At 39.9% G+C, this 25,037-nt stretch overlaps 1 protein-coding gene across 4 annotated transcripts in view; it reads right to left on the bottom strand.

Moving 5' to 3' along the window:
- Positions 1 to 25,037, bottom strand: part of SLC25A21 (solute carrier family 25 member 21) — a 460,856-nt gene that overhangs the window by 252,899 nt on the left and 182,920 nt on the right. The window contains exon 2 of one of the 4 annotated variants that reach the window (XM_053929134.2): positions 23,451 to 23,723. The exons of 2 other annotated variants lie outside the window; for them this stretch is intronic. In XM_053929134.2, coding sequence (XP_053785109.1) covers positions 23,451 to 23,535 — 85 coding nt within the window. In that variant the 5' untranslated portion in view covers positions 23,536 to 23,723. The remainder of the gene's footprint in view (positions 1 to 23,450; positions 23,724 to 25,037) is intronic. One more of the 4 variants, XM_045187975.3, reaches the window with a different exon arrangement.

Below are 25,037 nucleotides of genomic sequence, written 5' to 3'. Positions count from 1 at the left end.
TTTGCTCTTGGGCTGTTCCAACTCTCGCCCTTTGAAACAGCCCGTAAGTGACAATGAAATGCCTAAAGGAATGACAAAGAGAATCCAATTACATCTACCTGCATAGCTCAGCTGCACACCACGTAACAATAAACAGGCATTCTTAAATCACAGCATTTCACTGGAAATGGGGCAGAACCTGTGTATTTTAACAACTTTTTACAACTAGTAACCACTACAACATTTATTTTACTTTCTCAAAGAAAACCAGAGAAGGTTCATAATTTAAACTAAAGGGTCTTTCAGCCTTGAAGACAAAAAGCACTTCTGCTTCGCACCTGAGTAATAATGTGGGATGTATGCAGGTGAATTAAGAAGACTGGATTCAAAGATAGTTTGTCTTCGGCCAGTCTGAAACATATGACTCCTTTCCAGCCCTGCGATCATTTATTATCCAGCAGAGAAAGGCTGGGATTTTGCTCCACAAACACAGCGGTGGGCCTCAGCTTCTGATGATTTATCATGTCTGCTCTGAAATGCATGACACATACTGTTCCAACACGGCCGCTCTCACATACAGACACCCACATCTGATGGTGTTTTAGGTCTGTTTTACTTTTGCGCCACTAAAACCGGAGAGTTTTGGTCACCTGCACACATTTTCCCTCTCAGATGGGATACGCAAAACACATTTTAGGGAGTACTTCATTTTAAACGATATATATCTGAACATATATAGCAAAAGCATCTCAGGTTTTATTGGGTTAGTAACCTGATACTCATTTTTCTTCTTAGAAGGGACTGTTTTCAAGACTTAGAAGTATTGCACCCAAAACACAGTTTAGGCATTACTCTATTTTAAATGATATGTATGTGGAAATAGTGAGAGCTTCTGAGGGAATGTTGGATTAGTAACTAGATACTTATTTTTCCTCTAAGAAGAAACCATCATTACTCCAAAGTATGAATATTTTGTAAGAGCACAGAAAAATATAGTACTAATAAGAAAGAGCTTTAGCTCTGAGAGAAATTTGGACACATCAGTTTAGAAATTCTGGTTCCTAAGGGTGCAAATGAGCCTTCGAATCTATATCATGCACACGCTCAACTACAGACACAACTATTCAATGTAAGTGCTGCCTTACGTATGATACAAGTGCTCAGAATATGTATGCAAAATCAAAGTCGAATTTTTTAAAGCTTGTTACCCTAGTTAGCTGGGATAATGCAAATCAGAAAACAACTGATTTTTAGAGGTAGCTGCTGTGGAGATTTATATACTTTCCTGAGATACACATGGTAGAAGGAGTTTCAGTGCTAAATTAGAATATGAATGGATTTTGTTAAGCTTGCCATTCTCAGCAAGGATACGTTACAAATTCATCCAGATAGTTTGGCGTAACTGACAAGTTTGCACTGGGAGAAAACTGTTCTGTAGTGCTAAGTAGGAAAGAGGTAGGAAAAACGTAAGAAACCATTAAACGAAAATCTGCTTGAAAATAATGGAAGTAACTAGACACCTAGTAGAATATAATAAAATAACCAACATTGAACAGCAGAGTAAAGTTACTCCAGGGTATCGAATTGTGATGAAAAGTTTGGCTTTCTCATGCTCCACGTCTGCGCCTGCCCAGCCGAATATGACAGCTACTAGCCGTCAGTGCTGACCAAGCACTTGAAATACGGCTAGTGTGAACTTTTTAATGTGACTACTCAAAAATTTGAATTTACATACATGGTTTGCATTATATATCTGTTTTACAGCAATTGATCTAATGGATAAAAGTCACAGAATGTGAAAACTGCTTGAGAACTTAGAAATCACCTTGTCCAAACGCCACATTTCACAAACAAGGAAACTGAGGCTTAGATAAAGTAATGGGTCCTGATTAAGCCAACACTTAGCTGTAGACTCTTTAAAAGGCCAGAGCCTACCCAACCATCTCTCTTCCCCTGAGAGTATCACAGAGGAAAAACTATGATTCGTTTCAATCACCACAATCAAAAGCACCCTACTCTCAGGCGGTTTCAAAAAACCTTGTCTCATCTTTTGAGATATCAGGTAAGAACCTTTCATCTCGACTTACAGTCACCTGTCCAATCGTCTTCGTTCTCCTCTTGATTCTGGGGGTGGACACTTACCACGAGTCATGCCTTTATGTACTGTTACCAATATTTGTATGTATTTCAATGAAAATTTTAAATTTATGCCATACACTAAAATAAGTTAATTAAAAAGTGAAGTTTGTAAACCAAACCAATTTAACATTAGCTTTCAACTTGTCTTTAAAGCACAGTAAAGGTTAAATCATCTTTCACATGAGCTCCTTTTTCTTCCTCAGGAGTTCACTACCCTCTCCCCGTCCCCCCCCACCACCCCTCAACCCCGAACAGAGGGCTTCTCCTTTCTACAGTCATTTCCACATTCATGGGATGAATTTTTACCTTAGTTAAACAACTTTCATTTTTATCACTATTGCCATGATATCAATTTTAAGTTTACATAGTAATGTCCATTTCCAGATTCTCATTCATTGTCTGAGAGTCTGAAGTTGACATGCAAATGAAAAATAGGATAAACTAGAAATCTCCCCCAGCCCTGAGAATGCTGCCCCTCAGCATGGGGTGAAGCACTTTCCAAAGTGGGCAAATAGACAGCAATGGGCTTCTCTAGGACAGAAGAAGCAATGGCTTTCTTGAAGAACATCTGCTGATTACATACATATATGAGCAGAGAGAGAGAGAGGACTCTGTATCCAATGTGTGGATACAACATATCGAACTACAGGTTAAATATAGTAAAACAGCCTTCTTTCCTGAAGTACATCTCAGAAACTTTAATATGCTGACGGATAATATAACTCTCCAAGAGAGGGATGCAGTGTGCAGAGTTCCCCAAACCTATGTAAACTATGTGAATCCTGTTCTCACCAAGTGCCTTGGGAGTACCCCAGAGAGCACATTTGGGGAAACCCTGGACCGTGGAATTCGCTGCAACCTTTATAGAAATCATGCATCATGTATGGTTGCAGAATAACACCATTTGTTTTATCCAGTAATTTAGCTATAAACTTTTATTAGCTTGTTATAAATTGTACTGTGTCCCCTCCTCAAACTCATATATTGAAGCCCTAAGCCCCCCGGTATGGCTGTACTTTGGAGACAGATCCTTTAAGGAGGTAGTTAAGGTTGAATGAGGTCATAGGGTGGGCCCCTCATCTGATAGGACTGATGTCCTTACAGGAAGAAGAGACACCAGTGATCTCTCTTGTTCCGAAGGCCATGTGAGGACACAGCAAGAAGGCAGCTGTCTGCAAACCAGGAAGAGAGATCCCGCCAGAAACCAACTCTGCTGGCACCTTGACCTTGAACTTCTGGCCGCTAGAACTGTAGAAAATAAATTGCTTTTGTTTAAACCACCCAGTCTGTGGTACTTCGTTACTGCTGCCCTAGAAGTCTAATACGAGGCTCCTGTCATGTTTTAGGGGGTGCAAATGGCGAACAGACAAACACAGTCCCTGGTCACTAGGAGTTTTCGTTCTGGTTCAAGGGCAGTATGGGAAAGAGTGAGTAACTTTCCAGTGTTACACTAACCAATTACTTGCTCTAAGGTCAGCAACAACTTGCCCCACAGTTTAACTTCCAACTTACATTCTCGTTTCAGGGAATAATCAAATTATTTGTTACATAATTGCTTACTTGGAGAAATGGACCACTTGCACATCTTAATTCTCTCTCATTTTCTAGAAAACCCTGGAATCAATGGCTGAGTTGATTATGGAGTCTTGTCATAGAGTGTGGGAGGGTATTCCAACCAGGCAGTGAGGAATATACATTTCATGCTCCCCCACAACAGCTTTCCAGGAGCTCAAATGCAAAGCTCCATATCCTAACTGCTAGATTTCCTCAGCTATGGTTGCTGAAACCACACTGTGAGCACTCTCCGCCCTTGAATCTCCAGAAGAAAAAAGGAAGCAACCTGAAGTCAACCTCATCTACCATACTCTACAGAGGCAGCCTTCTCTATCTGTCTCAGAAACAATGTTCTGGTGACTAAGCCACACACTGTAAACTATTCTTCCTTCCTTTAAAATTACACACAAAAAGCAATAATTTGACTTTTGCCATTACAAAAAAAAAAGAGAATAGCAAATTATTACCAACATATGTAGCCTATTTTTAAGCAATCAATGATTGTATTCAGAAACAGGGTTTCAGCAATAAAATAACTTAAAATAGAGTGAGAACATTCAAAAATAATATAACAGGGAATTTGGGGTCTATTGGTTAGTTATATTATTTCTACTACTTTTTTCCACAGCGCTGTCTCTGAATTATTGCAACATTTTGCACTCAAAATTTCAAACTCCCAACTAGACCCTTCGATGACTCTGGCCATGCCACTGGAGCAAATAAGAGAAATAGGGCTTTCCTTATCCAAAGACATGTTTGTTAAACAGAGTCATTTATTTTGTCTAAATATTTGTGAAAGGGACATTTTTTTTGCGAGGAACTATTTTGCAAAAGCATCAAAAACAATTAAAATGTAATAATATTAGAGCAATTCAATTGCTTCCCTGGCCCAGTTGGTTGGAGGAGCACGGTCCCCAAACTGAAAGGCTGTGGGTTCAGTTCCCTGGTCAGGGCGCACACCTAGGTTGCAGGTTTGACTCCTGGTCCGGGTGCGTCTGGTCCCCAGTCAGGGAATGGAAGGGAACAAATTAATGTTTTTTCTCTCTCTCTTTCTTTCTCCCTCCCCCTCTCTCTAAAAGCAATAAAAAAATGTCCTTGGGTGAGGATAAAAATTTTTTTTAAAAATCAATTCAATTGTTCAGATGATAGAGTCTAGATCTAGTTTTGCCTTCTTGAAACACTTACTTACCTTCTCTGAGCCTCAGTTTCCTCAAACTCAAGCTGAAAGGAAAAGTTTATTTGATCTCTAAAATATCCCAAAGTGCTGTGTTTGAATAAAAAACTCTTTCTTGAAACTTAATTAACCGTAAAACTACCTTTAAAACTCCATTCTCTCTTGTACTTTGCAATTCTAAAGTTTAGGCACACCATGATACACTGAGCAAATAGCTAGTTCTACTTAAATTTTAGCCATTGCAAAATTGTCCAGTTGAGCTGTGGTTTTTATTTGAGTAGCAAGAAAAAAGCAAAATGATGCCAACTGCTTGCTGCTATTTTCTTTGTAGAAAGAGAGACAAGGTCAGTCTCTTGGAAGAAACGAGTCTGAGATTTGTACAAATAAACTAACTATGCATGTGCTTATATAAGAACAGTTAAATATTTTATTTTAATAGTTAAATATCACTGTGCACGCTCACATTGTTTTCCAATACTCTGCCTTGTGGTTGGGTAAGAATTGGCATTATCCAATTCAGGACATATTTATTGTTCTTAATCCCCGTTGTGTACTGGACGTGCCCAGGACCCAGAGGACGTGGGGCTGTGGCACCCGGCCCTCTGTTCGGGCATTCACTACCTGCATACACGAGGGCCCTGAACGTGAGACTCGTAACCGTGTTGGCTACATCTCCAGAGTTGTGCCATGAATATGGATCACAGTGAGGAAAACCTGGCTTTTCACGTGAGTGGTAGATGTTAGTAAACCTTATCAACTTCCAATTCTTTATCAATGAGGCAGGTGAATTTGGAATTTTTTATGATTAGAGTGAAAGCACAAACAAATCTGCTTATGCAGAAATATGTCTCACTGAAGTAGACATTAGTCCAGGCTACAAATTTTTCTGTCTCCGATGTTGAACTAGGGTCAAGTTTGTGGTAAAGCATGGCTGACCACCATGAGTTCAAAAGGAGGACGAGAATAGGAATGTTGGCCAAAAGCTTATTCGATGACGACTTTGCCTCTCAAGAACTGTCTCTGAAGACACTTTACCCTCTTTAAAGCTAACTATATTTTCACACAGTTTTACCTTTTGAAAAAAATAAACAGTCTGGATTTACTAGCTTCTGACTGTCATCAGAACTTGGGAAATAGGGAAACCTAAGAAAAAGCCACCTCAAATATTGGGGGTCCCCAAGCTACACATTTTACACACCAATATATTTATTTTCAATCTTGGAGAGTAACAAAGAGTTGCCACCTTTTTATTTTGACAAGCAAGAAGAGATTTTAGGTTACCCTTATCTACTCTCACCATTGTTTCATGGAAGAAAAATTTTCATAGTACAGAAGTAGAAAGGACACAATCTTTAAAATGGCAGTTTTGACTTAAAATTAATTTTATGAAGATGTATTCTCCACTTTTCTTATTTCCCACCACCTAGTAAAGACTTAGTTATGAACAGGCATGGTTGAGGAAGTAGCATTTGGGAGTCACTAATTTACACTGTAGAGCCTTTTCTTAATCCTGCCCCATCAGTGTACTTTCGTTCTCCACTTCCCTTAACATTTTGCTCATATTCTATTTTACTTGTATGTGTCCTACTAGACAAGGACAAGGGTTATTTTTTCTTCTTCTGACTTCAGTGCCTAAGATAATAAATTCTGTTAATTTTTTGATAAATAAATGAAGGAGTGAGTGAGTGAATGAATGAGAGACTAAATCAGTGGAGAAGTAAATGAATGAATGAATGAATGAAACCCAGGCACAACAAACACACGTACTCAAGTCCCTGTGTGAGCCTCTGTTTCCCTACTGTGGAAATAGATGGCTGTGAGAACCTGCCATCTGCTACAAAAAAAAAGTACATAACTGAGAGGTCAGTGAGTATATTGTGGATACAGAGCACAGTTGAATACACAAACACAGAGTCAATTCAGAGTTTCAGATTATAGTCTTTTGGGTTACCCAGAGATTTCATCAACAACCACTCTGCATTCTGGAACCCCACAGAATGATGATTTACTGGTTATAGACAGCTTAGGCAGGGGCATCTTGAAATGGCTTCATTTTTGCCTGTGCTTTAGGTAGTCTTGCTTCAGGTACAAGGAATGCAGGGTAAACATGAACCAAAAAATAAAGGATCACAGTGGAATGAAAGGTTGTCTTCATTCTCTCAGTTCTTGGCACTATAGATATTGAAACAGGAAATAGAATATCTATGTTTTAGGGAAAGCAGGGTTGTCTATTATTTGATGTTCTTAAAGATTCCTATACTTACATGTCTCTTGGGCAAAGACTACACCTTCTATAGTTTGGGCCTAGTCTCCAAGTTGTCATGTTTCAGGTATGAAGAACAGGATATTCAACAAGACTTTGCTCAAATGACTGGGTATTTACAGAACGTTTAGATCTGGTTACTCATCTATCATCAAGCTGTGGCTACCCGGTGTTCTCTGGATCCTTCAGCGCTGTTATGGAATTTGATTTTTATCATTTTGCTGTTCTATCTCTACCTCTACCTATTTAGTTTTGAAGTATCAATTGCCTGCATATGGTCCATGTCTAAACACAGCTTTTGTTTATCAGGGGTTGAATGTCAGAAAATATTTGGTTAACGATAACAAGACATACTATAAGCTATTACTAATCAGCAATGTGCCTGAACTTTGAGATGTTTCTTAATCATCAACTTTTGAATTTCATATAAATACAGGGGAATACTTCTGGGCTACTTTGTGTAAATGGCAGGCTGGGTTAGATAACAAAGATTGTATTAATATTTCTGTTTTGTAACCCGTAAGATTCACATTGAATATCAATATGGCATAAACATGAATACAGCATAAACGACTGATAAAATCAAGTCAAAAATCCTAAAGCATACATAAAGTTAGGAACATGGATTATCAAGGAAAAGTTAAAACAGAACAAAACAGCATATAAAAAATCATAAACTGTTAGCTTCAAACTGAAAAATATGAATACGTGCCTACCCAAATGAATATTCAATAGATGGCAAAACTAACGGGAGTAAAAACTTTTAGATAATTTTCTTTACTTCACATTGTAAATAAATGGCTGAAAGTTAATGTTCTTCACTGGCAGAAACTAATTTTGCTACAGATTTTCAGCATAAGACCATAGATTTCAAATATTGTGTTCAGTATTAACCAGAAAGAGAAAGGTACAAATCTATCACTTTGGGAATTATAATAATAGAGAAATTTATTCAAAATTATTTATTTACCATTTATGAATTTTAACCACCCTTATATTTAAGAAATAAAACTTATTAGATATTTAATACATGCTTAAATGTATATTATGTGAAGAGAGAAAATAAATTATGAATTGCTTGCTTTTCCAATTGCCTACTGGACATCTTTACATGGGGCAATTTGCTTGTTAAATAGCATTCCTCATCCACACTTTGCTCAAAATTGAAGACTCAAAAATGGGGAAAATGGGGACAACTGTTGTTGAACAACCATAAAATTAATTAATTAATTAATGTAAAAAGTTTATAGCACGATTCGGTAGAACCAGATTATACTGGTGTCCAAAATTGAACTAATCATTCCATCTCTTCTGAACCTGCTCACGTTTTTACTGACTCTCCCAGTGACTCAGCTGAAACCTTGAAAGTCGATCTTGATGCATCACCCCCCAGTGAAAAATGCCTCTGACCCTCTCATGTGGCAACTGCCTCATGTTTCTCCTCCACTGACCTTCCTTTTCTCCACGTTCTTTTACATGAATTCTCTCACTCTCCTCAAGGCTTCCCAGCCACCCTCCCCACCTTTGGTCTCTTTACCCCATCTAGGGAGCTCTTCACCCCATCCTGGAGAGCTCTTCCTTAGCACAGTTCGGATGAGGTCAGCTTCTGCTAAATTCCTCCCTACTTACTGTGGAAGAAGACCTGAAATCTTTGCCTTGGGTTCTCAAGGTCCTTGCTGAACTGGTCCCAACTTACGTTTCCATTATTTTCTGATTCCTTCATTTCTCCCTTCATTTCTTTCCTCTGTGGCTTTCCCCATTTTCCTTGTGCCTGATCACCTTTCTCTACTTTATCCTGTTCTCCAGAGGTGCAAACTTCAGGCATCCTTTAAGGCCCACCTCAAATAGTGTCACTTCTAGGAAGTCTTTCCAGGGCCCTCCAGTAAGAGCTAATGGTCATTTCTGCATCTTTACCTCCCAACTCTATCTGTAACCTTCTAAAGAGATGGATCACATGCTACCTTATTTTGGGGGCATTTTTGCACCTACTTCATCCACCCTACTAGTTTTTAAGCCATTTGAATGTTCTTTGCCTGATGCATCTTTATATCTTCCCCAAAACTTGGCACAGTGTAGGCATTCAAAAATACTTATTGCATGAATAAATGAAAGAATGAACAACTGAGCAAACGAACCAAAAGTGGCTGAAGATGGAAACAATAAAATGAAATGGAAAGGTACGGCCATCACTAAAGAAGAATGTACAGCATTTCTTCAAGAGTTTATAATAAGCTGGTATAACGGCTGACAGTTTAAAGAAATAATTTATGCTAAGTACTTGGAAAATTTTCCCAAAGGGGTTACTTTTGTATAGTGATAATTTCCTAATAAGTGATGAAAGACAATTATCACTTGGGCTGATACTAAAAGTTCTTCCAGTATTCATGATAACTATTTCCACCACATGGGAAAGGGCACCAGGGGGACAAGTCTGCGGTGTCATTCAGATGGCCTGGTTGACTTGTGGGTCTCTTCTATTTCTGGGTTTTGTGATTTTATCTATAGGCACTCTCAGTAGCAACTTACCATTAATCACAGGAATTTTAACTGTAGACACATTAGAGATGACAAATCAAGATTAAAGATCTATGATAAATGTGGTTTAAAAACCTTCTCTGCTGAGTTTTTCATATTTACCCATCAACAATTGCACCTCTGGTAATGAATACTTAGGCCGAAGATTTTTTTTTTAAGAGAGCAATCCATCTTGTGGAATGATATCTGTGAAACAACTTAAGAACTGTTGCCTGTAAGGGGGTGGGGGCGCAGAAAACAGTTTCCACAAAAAGAAAAAAGTAGAGACTGTTCAAATCCCAGCTCGGCCCTACCCTTTGGTGCTGGTCAATAAACTGGGTACCAGATATAAACAAAACATTCCATTCAACATTATGTCAACCTTCAGCAAAAAGGTCACCATCCATCACTGTACGCGGAGGTTCCGAGCACCTGTAAAATCTGACGTGCATTCTTTCAGGCCATTTTTTTCAACTTTGTGTCTGTCACAGATACCCCCCACCATATTCATATTATTTATGTTGGGAGTAGCTTTCTAAATGTCACCCAAATGAATTAGTATCATGCTGAGCCTCGGAGTTAAGAGAGTCGCCATGTGCATTTATGTGTTTTCTCTCCCCGAATACTGACACATTTATATCCTTTCCCCGTCTGCTCTGGCTTTGGCAGGGATGCAGAGTACAAGCAGTTTATTTTACTATGACATGGTGACAAAATAGAACTTTATTTATGTGAAGCTGGTTAAAAATGCCCTGGCCAAAAAATATGACACCAGTTAAGGAAATCTAATAAAACCTCTTGCAGAAATGGTGTCAAGGGTTTTATTTGGAACTTAATGAGGTTAGCAATGCATACTGTACCTTATTGTGTCTATCATACAACATCAAGCTAACGTTGCTGATTTTTTTTAAGTAGCTCAATCCCTGTTAATGTAGTCAGCCACTTTTAGCTCCCTAGCATTCCCTCATTCATTCATTCATTTTCTCAACAAATAGAATATTTATCACATGTCTATTTTACGTAGCTGAAGAGGAATTATGTTAGTTTTTAGATATATGGAAGCTCAAACCATTTTTATCAATATTTATGAGTTCCCTAAGGGTCTCAGCAGAAGTAACTCACTAATCACAGAAATATCCATGAAGCTAAAAGAAAAAAAAAACCCTGAAATTTCGTTTCACAAAATTTTTATGCTAAATGACTTATCATCTAACAATTATTTTTCAGAATGATGAAAATAGATACCTTCAATTACATATTATGGCATGTGGCTTGCCCATGGTGACATAAGCAGCCTGTACAAATAAAAGGCCAAAATTCTTATGCACCCCTAAATTCATGTCTCTGCATGCATACAAACAGAAATGAAATCAGAGTTTTCCAAATTTGTATTAATTTTGAAAGGCACTACCCTGAAAGACTGAATGCACATTCAAAGGATGCTGCCAGCTGCTCGGGGCGTTTTGGCCATCAAAGAGCCTTCGCAGGTCACAAAAGAAAGTCCATCTCATTTTAGAGACGCAGGGTACTCTTCCACGGTCATCACCCCTGCCCCTCCTTTCTGCTCTTATTTCCTGCCTCCCCCTCATTCCTGGGCCAGGTGCTGCTACTCACAAAGATCCACTTAAGGAAGGGGCACCGCAACCTGTGGAGGCCTTAGGAAGCAAGAGGTGCCTTCATCAGCGTCATCAAGATGCCTCTGGGAAGTGTTCGCAGCTGATGCCGGGGGAGAACCAGGCTGGCTGAGGATGGAACCCTGAGTTCCCATCCCAGTCCACTCACTAACATGCTATGTGAACTTGGATAAGGGAATCCACCTTTCCAGATTTTTTATTTCTTCTATAATGTAAGCTCTTTGGGGGTGAGGACCCAAAGATCCTGTTCCACAGTGACTTCTGTGACACGACAGGCCCCTTTCCAGACAAGCACCAATGGGCAGAAACCATCTTGCCTCAACCACAACTAAAATGACATAAAACCCCGAATCTGAGAAACCAAGTACATTGCCTGAACAAAATTTAATGTTGATTAGGAGTCAAATGCAGCTGCTGTGTAAATATCACATAGAAACAGTAATATTTCTGATGAGAAAAATGTGCCTACTAATTAATCTTTTCAATGTATGTCCCCCTTAACAATTAGCATTAGGATAGGCTTCTGGCCATGTTATAAGAATTACTGTCTTGTATAGACCTTGTTCTTATATGATATTCATTTATATAGAATTTTGCTTATGTTCAAATATCTGTCTATCCTTCTCTCCTCCATAACTCTAGGCCAAAGTCTAACATTTCCATTGGAAGTGGTAAAATACAGTGTCGATTACTTTGAACACATGTAACATAGGACATGATTGGGTTACATGTAGCCAGAGAAAAAAGAAAGAAGGTCTTCAAAAATTATTTTTTAAGTCTTGTTTTTACTTAGCCAGTAGGCCTTTACATACACATAAACAGTTACTGAGGACAATTCGATGAGGCCATTTCTAGGTGTGTTTCCCAGAGAGCCAAGCTGCCAAAATACCTACAACTGCCTCCATCTTCCCAGGTGCCTAACTGCCTGTGTGCACTCAGCACAAGCGAGCAGCCATGGCCAGCTCCCTGGGCCGTCCTGGCTAAGGCAGACGACGCTCACTCAGAAACACAGACAGCTCCAGCTCCAGCGACATTCAATTTTCCATTTTGCCTTACGTAATCGGTACACACACTTATTTCACATACTGAAGAGTAAAGTGAGTCTAAAAAAAGTTTCATAATTAAGAAACTATTTAAGAGACTGTCTCTTCAGGAATCTCAAAGATTAAAGTCCTTTGAAGTCCTCCTGCAGGTATGTGTTTCATTATGGTCCTTTACGCAATGAATAACGCCAAGCACCAGTTCAGAGGCAAGCTTCCTGACATCGCAGATATTAAGAGTCATTAAGTATGCCTTGTGGAAACTAGTCTTGTCACCAGGTGTTGAGGCCTTACCCAGATATGGGAGACTGACAATCTCCTCCCACATAATACTGTCAGGCTCATACATGCATGTGTGTAGGCAGACATGCACACACACACACACACCCCTGCAAAGAAGCCAGAGTTTGGAGGACACCGAATGCAGCCACTTGGTTTTCAAGAGCTTACACAGGCCGCCATACAGATAAATTTGAACATAGTGGAAAGAGCCAAACCACCTACAGGAAGCCTCCAGAAACAAGACCACACTCCAGAACTGTCTTCTGCAATCAGACTCATGGTAGATTCACATACTTCTTCAGGACTATTTTTCAAATTGTCTGCCACATTTGCATATTGACTCCACAGCCTTTCAGCTTTTCAGTTGCTTAGTGAGTAAGTGATTCTATCGTTCAAAACATGGAGTAAGAAAATCACTGTCGTGTACTTCTTGTGATTGCTTTGACTAGCAGCTGAAAATGTCTTTCGAGGGAGTCCAGAGTGTGCGGCATGAATTCAAGCCTCAGTTTTGCTTCCAGTGGGTGTTGCTGTGCCCAACTCCTCCACGACACACTGAATGAGGGGGTAGCTGTCCTACTGCTTCCCCCACCAAACAACCCCCCCTTCCCTTCCTCCCCTCCACTAGGAATCCTATGATGGGGGGAGACACATGGAGTTGAACGGTTGGACTGCTATATCCCAAGCCCTTTGTATCTTGATTCTACTCACTCATATCAGGACAGTCTCTCCCCTTTTTCTAAAACCCCAAGAAATGTCTTTAAATATTCTTATTTTCTACAAGCCCCCACTGACTGCAGGTGGAGGAGGTGATGCTTCACCTGCTTCTATAACCTTGGGAATAAGGGGGAACAAGGTCTCCGAGCCTGAGCATGCTCCATCTTTGCCCGTGCTTCCCAGGGCCTGTGGACCCATGGAAAGGATAGGCTCTCCACAAAGCCAGAGAGATGGTGAAGAGGGGACACATGCCACCAACTGGCCTGAGACACTTGTAGAATAAACGAAAGGAGGAAGGGCAACCCAATTTTTTGCTCATTTTCACCTTTACATCTTTGAATTTCCTGCATCTAGATTCTATAAATTAAACCCCAATTACTCTGTTTGGCCCCAATAAACAGATCAACACATACAGAATGGATGTTCATGTAAATATTTAGTAATAATATAATCGGTGACCAAGAAGCAGTTTGAGTGTCTACCTTCTCCCGAAGAGTAAGCCAAGAGGGAAGGCAGCATACTGGAGAACAGACCGCTGAACTCAGAGCCGGAAGAAAGGGGTTGGAATTCTCCTTCTGCCACTTGCTTATCATCAAATGTCCGGCGGGTCACTTAGGCTTTCTGCTTCCAGGTTCCCCATCTAATTAGGACAAGGACTCACCCCTGCTTCTCTGCAGGTGTGAATGCCTAAGATAGAGAGGCTGTGCCTTTTGCATGTTTGTCTTTTTTTAATTTAGAAGGGAAAATGGAAATCTAAATATTTAATCCAAAATATGGTCAGGTATTTACATAACCACAATCCATTTTTACTCCCCAATCTGTCATCCCTATTTTCAGTTTTGTGAATCCTATTCCTATCTAATTATACTTCTGTCACTTCAGTAGTTCGACCCCTTAACCACACAAAAACATGTGTTTGTGACTGAGAAAGTGATCTGGAACTTCTAGGATAGCAATGAAAGACAAGTCAGGATTAAAAAATTAATTTCATAAAATAGAACTGGATCTCTCTGTTTGGGCCTAGTGATGAGAAGTATAGAGAGAAGATGAAAATAGGCAGACATAATACCAGATAAATGCCTATATTTTTCAAATCATAATGATGTAATAATTATTTCTATTTCTCAAGAGTGCCTTTTCCATATACCTTCCTGATGTTATAATGTGAACTCCGGGCTGACATCATGCCTTTGCTATCTCTTTTGCGTTGTATTGTATCCTCCTTGCCCCAGCCTGCCTCCTCAGCCCTTTCCTTCCCTCCCTTCTCTGAGCCACTCTCCCTGAAGATGGCCTCCTCATTATTCTCTCATTTCTTTTCTGGCCAGTACCTTTACAGCAAATCCCTCTAGAGCAAGAAATGTAAAGCTGTAGGGTAGTTATATGCACAGTCTTGCTCAGCAGCATCAAACACAGTTACAGCCAAAATAAGCAAGAAAGTCCATGGGAACACCTATGTAAACAGTGCTGGTTGATTCCACTCTCCGAGCCACCCTGAGCATGCAGCCACGCTCATGATGTGTAACTCTTGCTTTGTGCCAATAATCCGAACAAGGGAGGTTCACACAGGAGCCTAAATGCGCATGTGGAATTCTGATAGCAATAATGCTGTCGTCTCTGTACCAGTTTTTAAACTAATTATTGTACAATCTGTGAAGGTGAGGAGATTTAAGACAATGGTTCTCCACCTGTCATGTGCAGAATTATCCAAGAGAGCATGAAAAACCCACCTCCATGGAGTCTGATTCTAAGGGTCTAGGGTAAGACCTGGGAATTGATAACTTAGCAAGCCTTCCGCAGGTGTTTCAGATAAAAGACATTTGAAGTGAAGGCCACATTTTGAAAAACACTGCTGTAAATTCTGCTGCTGGGATTATATCCTAAGAACCCTGAAACACCAATCCAAAAGAACCTATGCACCCAAATGTTCATAGTAGCACAATTTACAATAGCCAAGTACTGGAAGCAACCTAAGTGCCCATCAGCAAATGAGTGGATCAAAAAACTGTGGTACATTTACACAATGAAATTCTATGCAGCAGAGAGAAAGAAGGAGCTTATACCCTTTGCAACAGCATAGATGGAACTGGAGAGCATTATGCTAAGTGAAATAAGCCAGACGGTGAGGGACAAATACCATATGATCTCACCTTTAACTGGAACATAATCAACAAAAGAAAAAAGCAAACAAAATATAACCAGAGACATTGAAATTAAGAACAATGTAACAATAGCCAGAGGGGAGTGGGGAGGGGACAGTGGGGAGAGGGGTCTATAGGAGCTACTATAAAGGACACAAGGACAAAATCAAGGGGGAGGATTGAGGTGGGGGAGGGAGGTAGGACTGGCTGGGGTGGGGTGGAGGGATGGGGAGAAAATGCAGACAATTGTAACTGAATAAAAATAAAAAAAAATTTAAAGGAAAAAAATATTATTTAAAAAAAAAAAAAGAAAAACACTGCTGTAAGGCTTTGCTGAGAAGGTGGCCACTACTAGACAGGCCTGTAAGATCTTCTAAGAAAGCATGGTCCCAAGAGGGTCACTTTGGCTCCAGGCATGGTGCTGACCCCCTTATTGACCTTACCCTTAGTCTTGTCCCACAAGCTCTGGGCCCATTCCCCTTCCCGCCCTCCCTGCTCCATTGCTGGTGAGGAGTAGATGGCATCTGGGCGCTGTAGTGGACACTCAAAGCTATTGTCAAAGCTGTAGGACAAGAGCAAGGGAAATGTAGGCCGTTCCAGAGTGATGAAGGAGTGTCTCAAAAATGCTCTTTACACATATTATACTAGAAGTGGAGAGGAAGGTACCCTCCCTAAAGCTGGGGAGATAAGAAGTATTCCCTAACCCTCTTCTCCAAACCCCTTGAATCCACCAGATGCTGAGGCAGTTGTGAGAACTATCGGTAGGACAGGCACATTCCCTCCTTCCTCCATGGCTTAAAATGTAATTTCACGTGGAAACAACATTTCCCATAGAAATGATAGAAGGGGGATTAGACCCGTAGGCCAGCCTACGAACAAGGCCAACTCTTGGAAGTATTTCCACTCTATCTCCACAGTCTTGGTTTGCGATCTCCTCATCCTTTGGGCAACTGCAATAGCTTTCAAAGTGGCTCGCTGCCTCTATCCTCTCCTACCACTCATCCTTTCTCAAGCCTGCTACCAAAGTTATTTTTTCTTAGACGTAATTTTTAAATTTGTGTTAACATCCTTGTTTCTGTCAACTAGGCTCCATGCTATTCCTTAGCACAATGTTTTTACACCATAATCAAGTAGCATCAGATATCAATCAGTAGCTGAAATATCTGGGAGATAACTGAAAAAGATAGTAATAGTGTACGTTTCATCCAGAAAGGAATTTACAAAGTATTCCCCGGTTTGATTAAAGACAACAGAATACCATGTAACCGCCCAGCCTTTCTTGTCTCTAAAGATTAAGCCTCCTTTAAGGGTTAGACATACCAAATACAATGAAATTCACTTGTAATAATTTATATTTTACTGCTTTCCTTAATTCTAGAATTGGAGGTGGAGGCAGTAGATATGTTGTTTTGATTAAGCCAGACTTTTCTTTTTTGGTAGTACAGTAGAACTATTAATATAAATAGTAGTAATTTTAGGTTTTGGCACAAAAATTATTGTGACACCTGAGTTGGCAGCCTTTGAGTTTTTATTTTATTATTCCATATTTTTTTAGTCTTTCAAGGGGTTGAAAGAAAGTCAAAATGCTCCAGAAATATTTTCCACTTTCTTATGGTTACAAATAGGCCTCCGTTTCCACCAAAGGCCGGTACATATCCCCTCATAGTATATTAAAGTAGTTAAAGAAAGGATAAGCTCAAAAGCCATTAAGCTCATTCTATTTTAAATATTTCCCCTGTTTCCTGTTTCATTCCCCACAGTCATGCAGAAATGCCGTTTAGATCATATGAACAGAGGATATAATTTGGCCCTCCTCAGATTATGGTGATTCCGAACAACGGCATGTTAGCAAAGAAGGTATTTATGGCTGACAGAGTACTGGGAAAATTTATATTTTAAAATAATAGTTAATGCATGCAGGGACCATAATAGCTCTATCTGCCTTCAACACAAAAGGGTACAAAACCACGCATGGGGTTGTGACGAAAGCAGTTCAATCAACGTGCTCGGCCATGCAGGCTGTGTTCCTGGTATTCTGTACCCTCTTGGAAGGCATGTTTTGACTTTTTGTGGGTGTGAAATGGGGTCACTACGACCTTTAAGCTTTCCTGCAAAATGAGCTTCCAAAGGTTCATGTGGGGATGTGCATCCACCCTCATTCTGAGCCAGGCCAGGCTCGTTTGACTTCACAGGCCTGCTCAGTGCCAGAGGCACGCAGCCACCCCTCAGTACCTGGCCCAACCCCAAGGGGCCCCAGATAGAACATCACTGCTTTTTGTTTGTGCAGAAAGTTGCTAGCTGACGTGGAGACACACTCAAAACATGTAGTGAAGCATGGCTTTTCTTGTCTACTAGGCTTCCTGCATTCACAATTCTACGGGACTCTTCTCCGTCTCTCCCTTGAAAACTTTTACTACATATGTACTACATATACAAAGAATATTTAGTGCTTTTAGTTTCTAAGACTGCTTATGCACATATACAATTTACTAGTCTAAATCCATGAAAAACTAAAATGGGTAAATATATTTTTAATGGATATAGTTTTATTACTTTCTCATAAATGTTAATCATCATGGACTCAATAGGCATAATTAGAATAAATGTTTCTAATTATATGCATCCTAATTTGTGAATCAATAACTGGTTTATAATCAGCATATTGAGTGTATGCCAATGCACATGAAATGCTTGGCAACCTTTCTATGCAGCAAGCATATATATAAATGGTCATATATATATATATATAACCACATATATACATACATGTATTACTTCACTTGCTCAGCACACCCTTTCTGCAAAATGGATCTCTCATGTACGTTCACAAATTCTGAATTTAATGGGGTCCACATGATCATTCTCTGGGTGCCAGCCATCACAGAATGCCTCCTTTAAGTGTTAATCTCGAGGGTGGAGCAGTGAAGCCCTAAAATCAGAAGCGGCTTTGTAGCCACATTAGAGACTTGGTCTGAGCCTTTGAACAAGTTACTTATATCCATGGGAAGCAGTTTTCCCAGTTATAAAACAGGAAGAATAATCCTGGGAATAACACACTAATGTGAGTAAAGCTCTTAAAGATCCTCTCATGAGAGGCGCAGTAAAAGGACTAAGTAATATTATTGGTACCTTGTCAACACTCGACAATACACTTAGGTATTAAGCATTAGAGAATATAAATATAAGTAGAATTGGTGCCTATAGTATAATCACATAATCCCACCCAGTGTGCTTACCCAGAACTATAATTTAGTTGCACATGTCAAGGAGATAAACTACTTAATATCGACATAATCTATTCAGCTTCATTTTACCAGGATTACAACCTTGCTTGTGAAGGGGAAGGTAATGATTTTCTTGTATCTGTTCCATCAGTTCAGTTCTGATTTGTTTCATTAGTTTAGTTTGGTTCTTTTTCTATCTATGTGGATGTTTCTATAAATTGAGAAAAGGCTTTTCAAAGTTACTTAAAAGAATGGCTGTAGTTGGGCCCTGACTTTGTCTTCCAATTATCTACTGCATACTCGGTTTTAAATGTAGTTACTTTCAAAAGATATGGATCAATTAGCTATAACTTGTTAGCTTTGTTTCCCTTCTGGAATCCTCAGAATTTATTAAATTGAAGGTAAACTGCAGATGCTTCCCTTTGGCCCTGACCTATGGAATAGAGTTAGGCTTTGATCAAAGGCATCATATTTCATATCACAAATACCCTGCCTTTCCACACAAACACAAATTCACAGTTCCACCGTAGCTGCCCATCCTTTTCACTCCACTAAGTGTATAATCTTAGGCTAGCTTATTTTTAAAATAATTCTCTTCTCAACAAGATCAGTGAATCTTGATTATAATTATTGATAGTTTAAGATGTATAATTTTATTATTTTTAAGAATAGTTCAATAGACATTTAAATTTCTTATTTTTTAAGAAAGGACAAAGATCCCATGAGATAATGATACTTACAGAGAAGTTCATAATCGCTAACATTCCAAAGTTTGAATAATTTCATTTTGGTTTTGGTATACAGATACACACAAATTACATATAGAAATACTTTCCACATAAAATTTATATCATTCCACAAAAAAACCCTATAGCGTTCCTATTTATTCTATCAGAAATAAAAGTAGAATACCCTGGGGCAAGTCCACCATTTCTTAGAGTACATCAAATCAGAAATAGTTTCCTTCTGGATTTATTGTCTGCTCTCACTCTGATAAGTTCTTGTTAAATTATCACAAATAATTTTCATATTCTTATGAAAGCATAATATTTCCATTTAATATGATAGTCAAAAATAAAAATGAATCCCAGCCTATAAGAGAGCCCTAACCATCTGACAACAATATGTAAACATATCTTTGATTTGGGATGAGAACTGCAAAGAAGGTAAGAAAGTGAATGGCTTGGTGGCGTCTCAGGTCTGAGGAACAGCTGAATCTCCGTTTTCAAGGTGATTTCTCTCCTTGGCTCTTTCTGCCCATCTACTACCCCAAAGGAACATTTCCAGGAAGTGTCCAAAAAAGTGGGGGGAGTTGCACATCAACACACTGTTCTATGACTTCACAGAGATTCCAATCCTCCCCACTACTGCCGAATGGACCTCCAACCAACATGAAGGCAAATTTGAGGAAATTTCTGAGTTGATCAAAGAAATTGTTTGAGTCTTTTTTTTCTGTTCTGCTCAGAAAGAGCCCTGTGTGTTCTGAAGTAGGTTCCGCACAGTCTGTCCTAATGTCCCAACTGATCAGTGGGTCAGTGTCAAAATCTTATCAATTCTTCGCTTTTCTCATAGGAAATGTTACTGCTTCTCTCTTTGTCTACACACTATACCCACACCGCCCAGGTTATTAACCTTCTGCTCCTTTGACATTCAGATTGACGAACTACTGTCATCTGCCCTGTCCAAGAACTCTTGGACTCTGCAGTTTAAGTAAAAGTTAGGAAATCGAGGCAGCAGAACTCTTTCTTCTAATGAGATTCTAAATGAGACCCTAACATTCTAAAACAACATGGAGCCATTCTTGTTGGAGGGCTGGGAGGGACCAGACCTTTGTCTCTTGAGTTTCTCCTTTCCAGACATCACCTTCAGAAGCCTCTGCGGGGATTTCACAGGGAATGAAAACCTCTAAATTAGATAGAAAAGGGAAACCTCCATGTGAATGTTTTATTTCCCCAAATACTTAACTCCTTAGCTCCATCTAAACACATCAGTCAAAAAAATACTCTTGCTGCCGTCCCAATATATCATCCTTTGAATACTGGCTTAATTTTAGAATGAAATCACAAGATTTATGGGTTGTAGATCTATATAAGTCGCCACTAACTGAGGGTCAGTTACATTTTTATCTTCATGATTCCACGGGGACCCTCTAAAAGGGGAGAGAATTACACATTCCCGTCCTTCATGTTCTGATTCTCCCACATTCTCACAAGTGGACACTGTCTTCTCCAGTCTCTATCTGATGTTCACTATTTAGATGATAAGCCTCAGGAGGGCAGGGGTCTTATCTCTGTTAGTCTCTGTACACAAAAGCAAAAAGCAAAGGACTATCTGTCCTAAACACACACCAACACCTGGGAGCCATTGTTTGATAGGGCCAATAAGAGAGAACTTTATTTGAAATACGGATATTTATTTGACATGCAAACACTGAGATATTTGGTCCGTTAATTATGAATAACCTTTCCTCACACACAAAAGGAAGGGATGCTATACTTGTTACTAAGCAAGCAGCTCGGCCTTGCTCTTAAAGTGTACCTCACACCATGAATGTTGTGTATCTGTTTATGTCTTTGTAGAGGATACAATAACAAATGTGTGCTTCCTTTTAAAAAAATCCTCACCTGAGCATATGTGTATTGATTTTAGAGAGAGAGGAAAGGAGAGAGAGAGAGAGAGAAAGAATAAGAGAAAGAGACAGAGACAGAGAGAGAGAAACATCGATGTGTGAAAGAAATTTCGATGGCTTGCCTCCCATTCGCGCCCTGACCAGGATGGAACCCTCAACCTAGGTATGTGCCCTGACTGGGAATCAAACCCATAGCCTTTTGATGGGTCAGTGCTCCAACCAACCGAGCCACCCAGTCAGGGCTCTGCTTTCTTAATGATACAGAGATTAAACATCAACTGTATCCAGCAGCAACAAATATTCAATGACTAGAGGGCACTGAATGTACAATGATGGCTTGTACAATGAGGACTGATAACCACTGTCCCTGTCCTTGAGATACTTGCAGTTGCAGCAGGGAGGATAGCCATTGCTGTCGAGGAAGGGACATTGTCTTATGAGCACCTAGAGTTGGGAGCTCCAACCTGAGCAAGAAGGCTGGGAGGCTTCTCCATCAGCTGAGAGTGGAAAGATGAGTAGCAGTAAAGAAGGCAAATCAAGGAGGGAGAAGCATGCATAACCGAGGGAACAGCACATCCAAAAAACTCTGTAGTAGAAGCTAGCTTGGCAAGTACCAGGGCCTGAGAGAAGGCCAGGGAGAAATCATTTCCTAACTTGAGGTAAAGTGAAAATGTTTCCGAAGGCAAAAAAGGTCAAGCCAATTCCAAAGCAACTTCTTCTGTTATTCATCTTTATGCAACCTGATTCTTTTCCCTCACTGCCCTTCTCCCCTGCTCAGCTCAGCCCCTCGTCTGAGAGTGGGAGGTCCTGCTGATTGACAAGCAGTCACTGGTGAGCCACAGTCAGTCATTCCCGACAAACCCGGGTTATTATTAAATGTAGTGGAGCAGTGAATTCAATGGTTAGAAACGGAACAGAGAGAGCCTGAGAAACGCGGTGAGGCAGCCTAGAGGAAAGCCACCACCATGGAACAGGAAGTCTTTTCTCTTTGCAGAGCATCATCCATCATGCTGGGGGAAACGGCAGGAACGTAACCTACTACTTCTTAATAGGCTTCTGCACAGAGAGTGGCTTTGAAGCCGCAGCTGCCCACAGTAAATTTCACTGACCCTTAGAGCCTTTCCCCAAGTTTTCCAACTGTTTTGTCTCCTGAGCTGCAGCTCGGTGTTGGGTCCAAGCTACAGCACCTGACAAAACTAAGGAGCCTCCGCCGAATGAGAATGGAGAGTGTTCAGTGATGTTGTCTTTTCTGTGCTACCCCAACAGTGAGACATGATGCCCTTCCATCTGGCCATAAAGTGTATTCTTTCCCAGGGAGAAGCGGCTCAGCAAGGGATTTTATTTTAGAGTCTGGATTTTCCTGAACATATATCACAGCGAATACAGTGCAATGTAGACCACTCCCAAGATAATGCAGCCAAGCAGGTCAAGTCTTCTCAGTAAAGTAGAATTAATAAGTCTAATTTGACCAAAGGTCTTTAGAGTTCATTCAGGCTTGATTTCTTCTGAATTATGAAGTTGCAGAGACATAAAAATCAAAGGATAGTGCCAGAAAAACCATAGTGTGGAAATTAAGGAAATTTAGCTTTTTCCTCTTCTGAACAATTTTTATGATAATTCCAATTAAATATGATTCTTGCCCTGGCTGGTGTGGCTCAGTGGATTGGCACCGGCCTGCAAACCAAAGGGTCACTGGTTCAAATTCCCAGTCAGGGCACACGCCTGGATTGCAGGCTGGGTCCTCCGCAGGGGATGCGTAAGAAGCAACTACACATTGATGTTTCTCTCCCTCTTTCTCCCTCCCTTCCCCTCTATCTAAAAATAAATAAAATATTTTTAAAAATGTGATTCTTATGTACAGAGCAGACATAAATTAATTAAATAAGTAAATAATGTGGCCTTTGATGCCCAAGGTTGATGTTCCAGGGTCCTACCCTAGAGCTGATGGGCTGAGCTGCTTTTCCCATCGTGGGAATAAGTTTATTTAGCTATTGCTATCCTGTCTTACAGTCTGGTTCCCCCTGTGGGCTATGGGAAGACTTTCATGAAATGAGGTTCTGGACCACAGTGAATCACCTTGACACTTAGGGGCCTGAAAGCACACTGGTTTTCATGATTGCCAGCTGAGTTAAGTATTAGGGCCCCCAAAATGCCCTAGACACTTACTTTTATACTTCCATTCTTCCATCCCAATCAGGTGACAGAGGCAGATGCAAACAGGAGGGTTTGGGTGGTACAGGCTTTGAACCATGCTCTCACAGGTGAAGTGTTTCTTGGATGTTTAGAGCCTTAGGACAGAGGAAGAGCAGAAGAGGGGGCAGGTGCTGAATTCCATTGTTTCTGCAGACAGCAAACAGAGGTCTAAATACGTTCCCATGCAGCTGATACAACTGAGCCTTTACTTAATGAAGTCATCTCCTTTGGATTCTTCTCACTCTCCTTAGTCATGGAAATGTCAGAAGAAAACAATTGATATATCAATGAATTTTTTAATTTTAAAGAGAAATTTATTTTATTTAATTTTTAAATTTTTTTCCATCACCACTTACCCCAACTCAATACTCTCTTTCACCTCCCCCTCCCCCCAACAGTCACCACGCTGTTGTCTGTGCTCATGAGCTCTCTTCTTTTCTTTTTCGCTAAGTCCTCCCCAACCCCCCAGCACCCCACCCTGAGCTGTCAGCCTGCACTCTAGCTATGAATCTGACTCTATTTTGCTTGTTAGTTCAGTAAATTTTTAAAATATAGCTAATTTCAATTAGGACTGTGACCATCATCATAATAATGATTATCACGGGGCCTGTCAGTTGAGCAAAGATCATAGTCCAGGCACGCTGTATGCCTTGTCTCCTTGAGCTCAAGAATCGTACGTTGTTTGAGATGGCATGTCTCAAGTAGGTACTTGAGAGACATTTGCTGATGAAATCATAAGTGAATGGATGAGCCAAAGAGCACAGTTCACCAACAAGCATGAAAGGTGCTGCGTCAGGGTCATGGCACGGCATGTATATGCCTTTAGTCCAGGTTCAAAGTAAAGGAAATACTCAATTAATTTTGTATTTTAATTACTCCTATCATAAACCCAAGTAATTATGAACTAATATGAACCAATAACTAGCAGAGAATAATTACCAGTAATGACAAATGAATAGCATTGCTAATTATCACTCTATGCCCATAGGCTGAGTCAAAAGTTAAATAACAAACCAGTTTGGGTGATGAAAAAACCAGCTCCACACAGATCCTCAGCATTAACATTAAGTTCTAGAGATTCAAGACCGATCCCACTCCATGCCTGAGTTGGTTGACCATGTGAAATCGCTGTTTTTGTTAAAACCCTCAAACATCAGCAGTTTCATGTAGTTCAACCTAACATTTTCATGTATGTATCTTTGTACTGAACTAACAATAAAGGAAACAAATTATCACAGGCTAGTTATATTACTAATCTTTTACTCTTTGAAGGGATCTTAAAAGAAATTATGTTAAAAGTTCCAGCTTCTTTACATTTATATGAACTATATTTATTTATTCACTTGTACATTCAACATTTATGCATTGAATATATTCAATCTATCCCTGCCTATAGGGACTCAGGTATTTCAGCAGAAGAGATAAATGTATAAACAAATAAAGCTCTGTAAGATTTTTAAAGTGCTAACAAATACATAAGCTTGCTCAGCAAGGCAAACTAAAATGACTTTTCCAGGTTCTTCCAGCATTTCCCCATTAATCCAGAAGCAACAATAATAG

Source organism: Desmodus rotundus, chromosome 7 (assembly GCF_022682495.2).
Source record: "Desmodus rotundus isolate HL8 chromosome 7, HLdesRot8A.1, whole genome shotgun sequence".
Lineage (NCBI taxonomy): Eukaryota > Metazoa > Chordata > Mammalia > Chiroptera > Phyllostomidae > Desmodus > Desmodus rotundus.
Note: the sequence above shows the minus strand (reverse complement) of the source record. Positions and strands in the feature narration are given on the sequence as shown.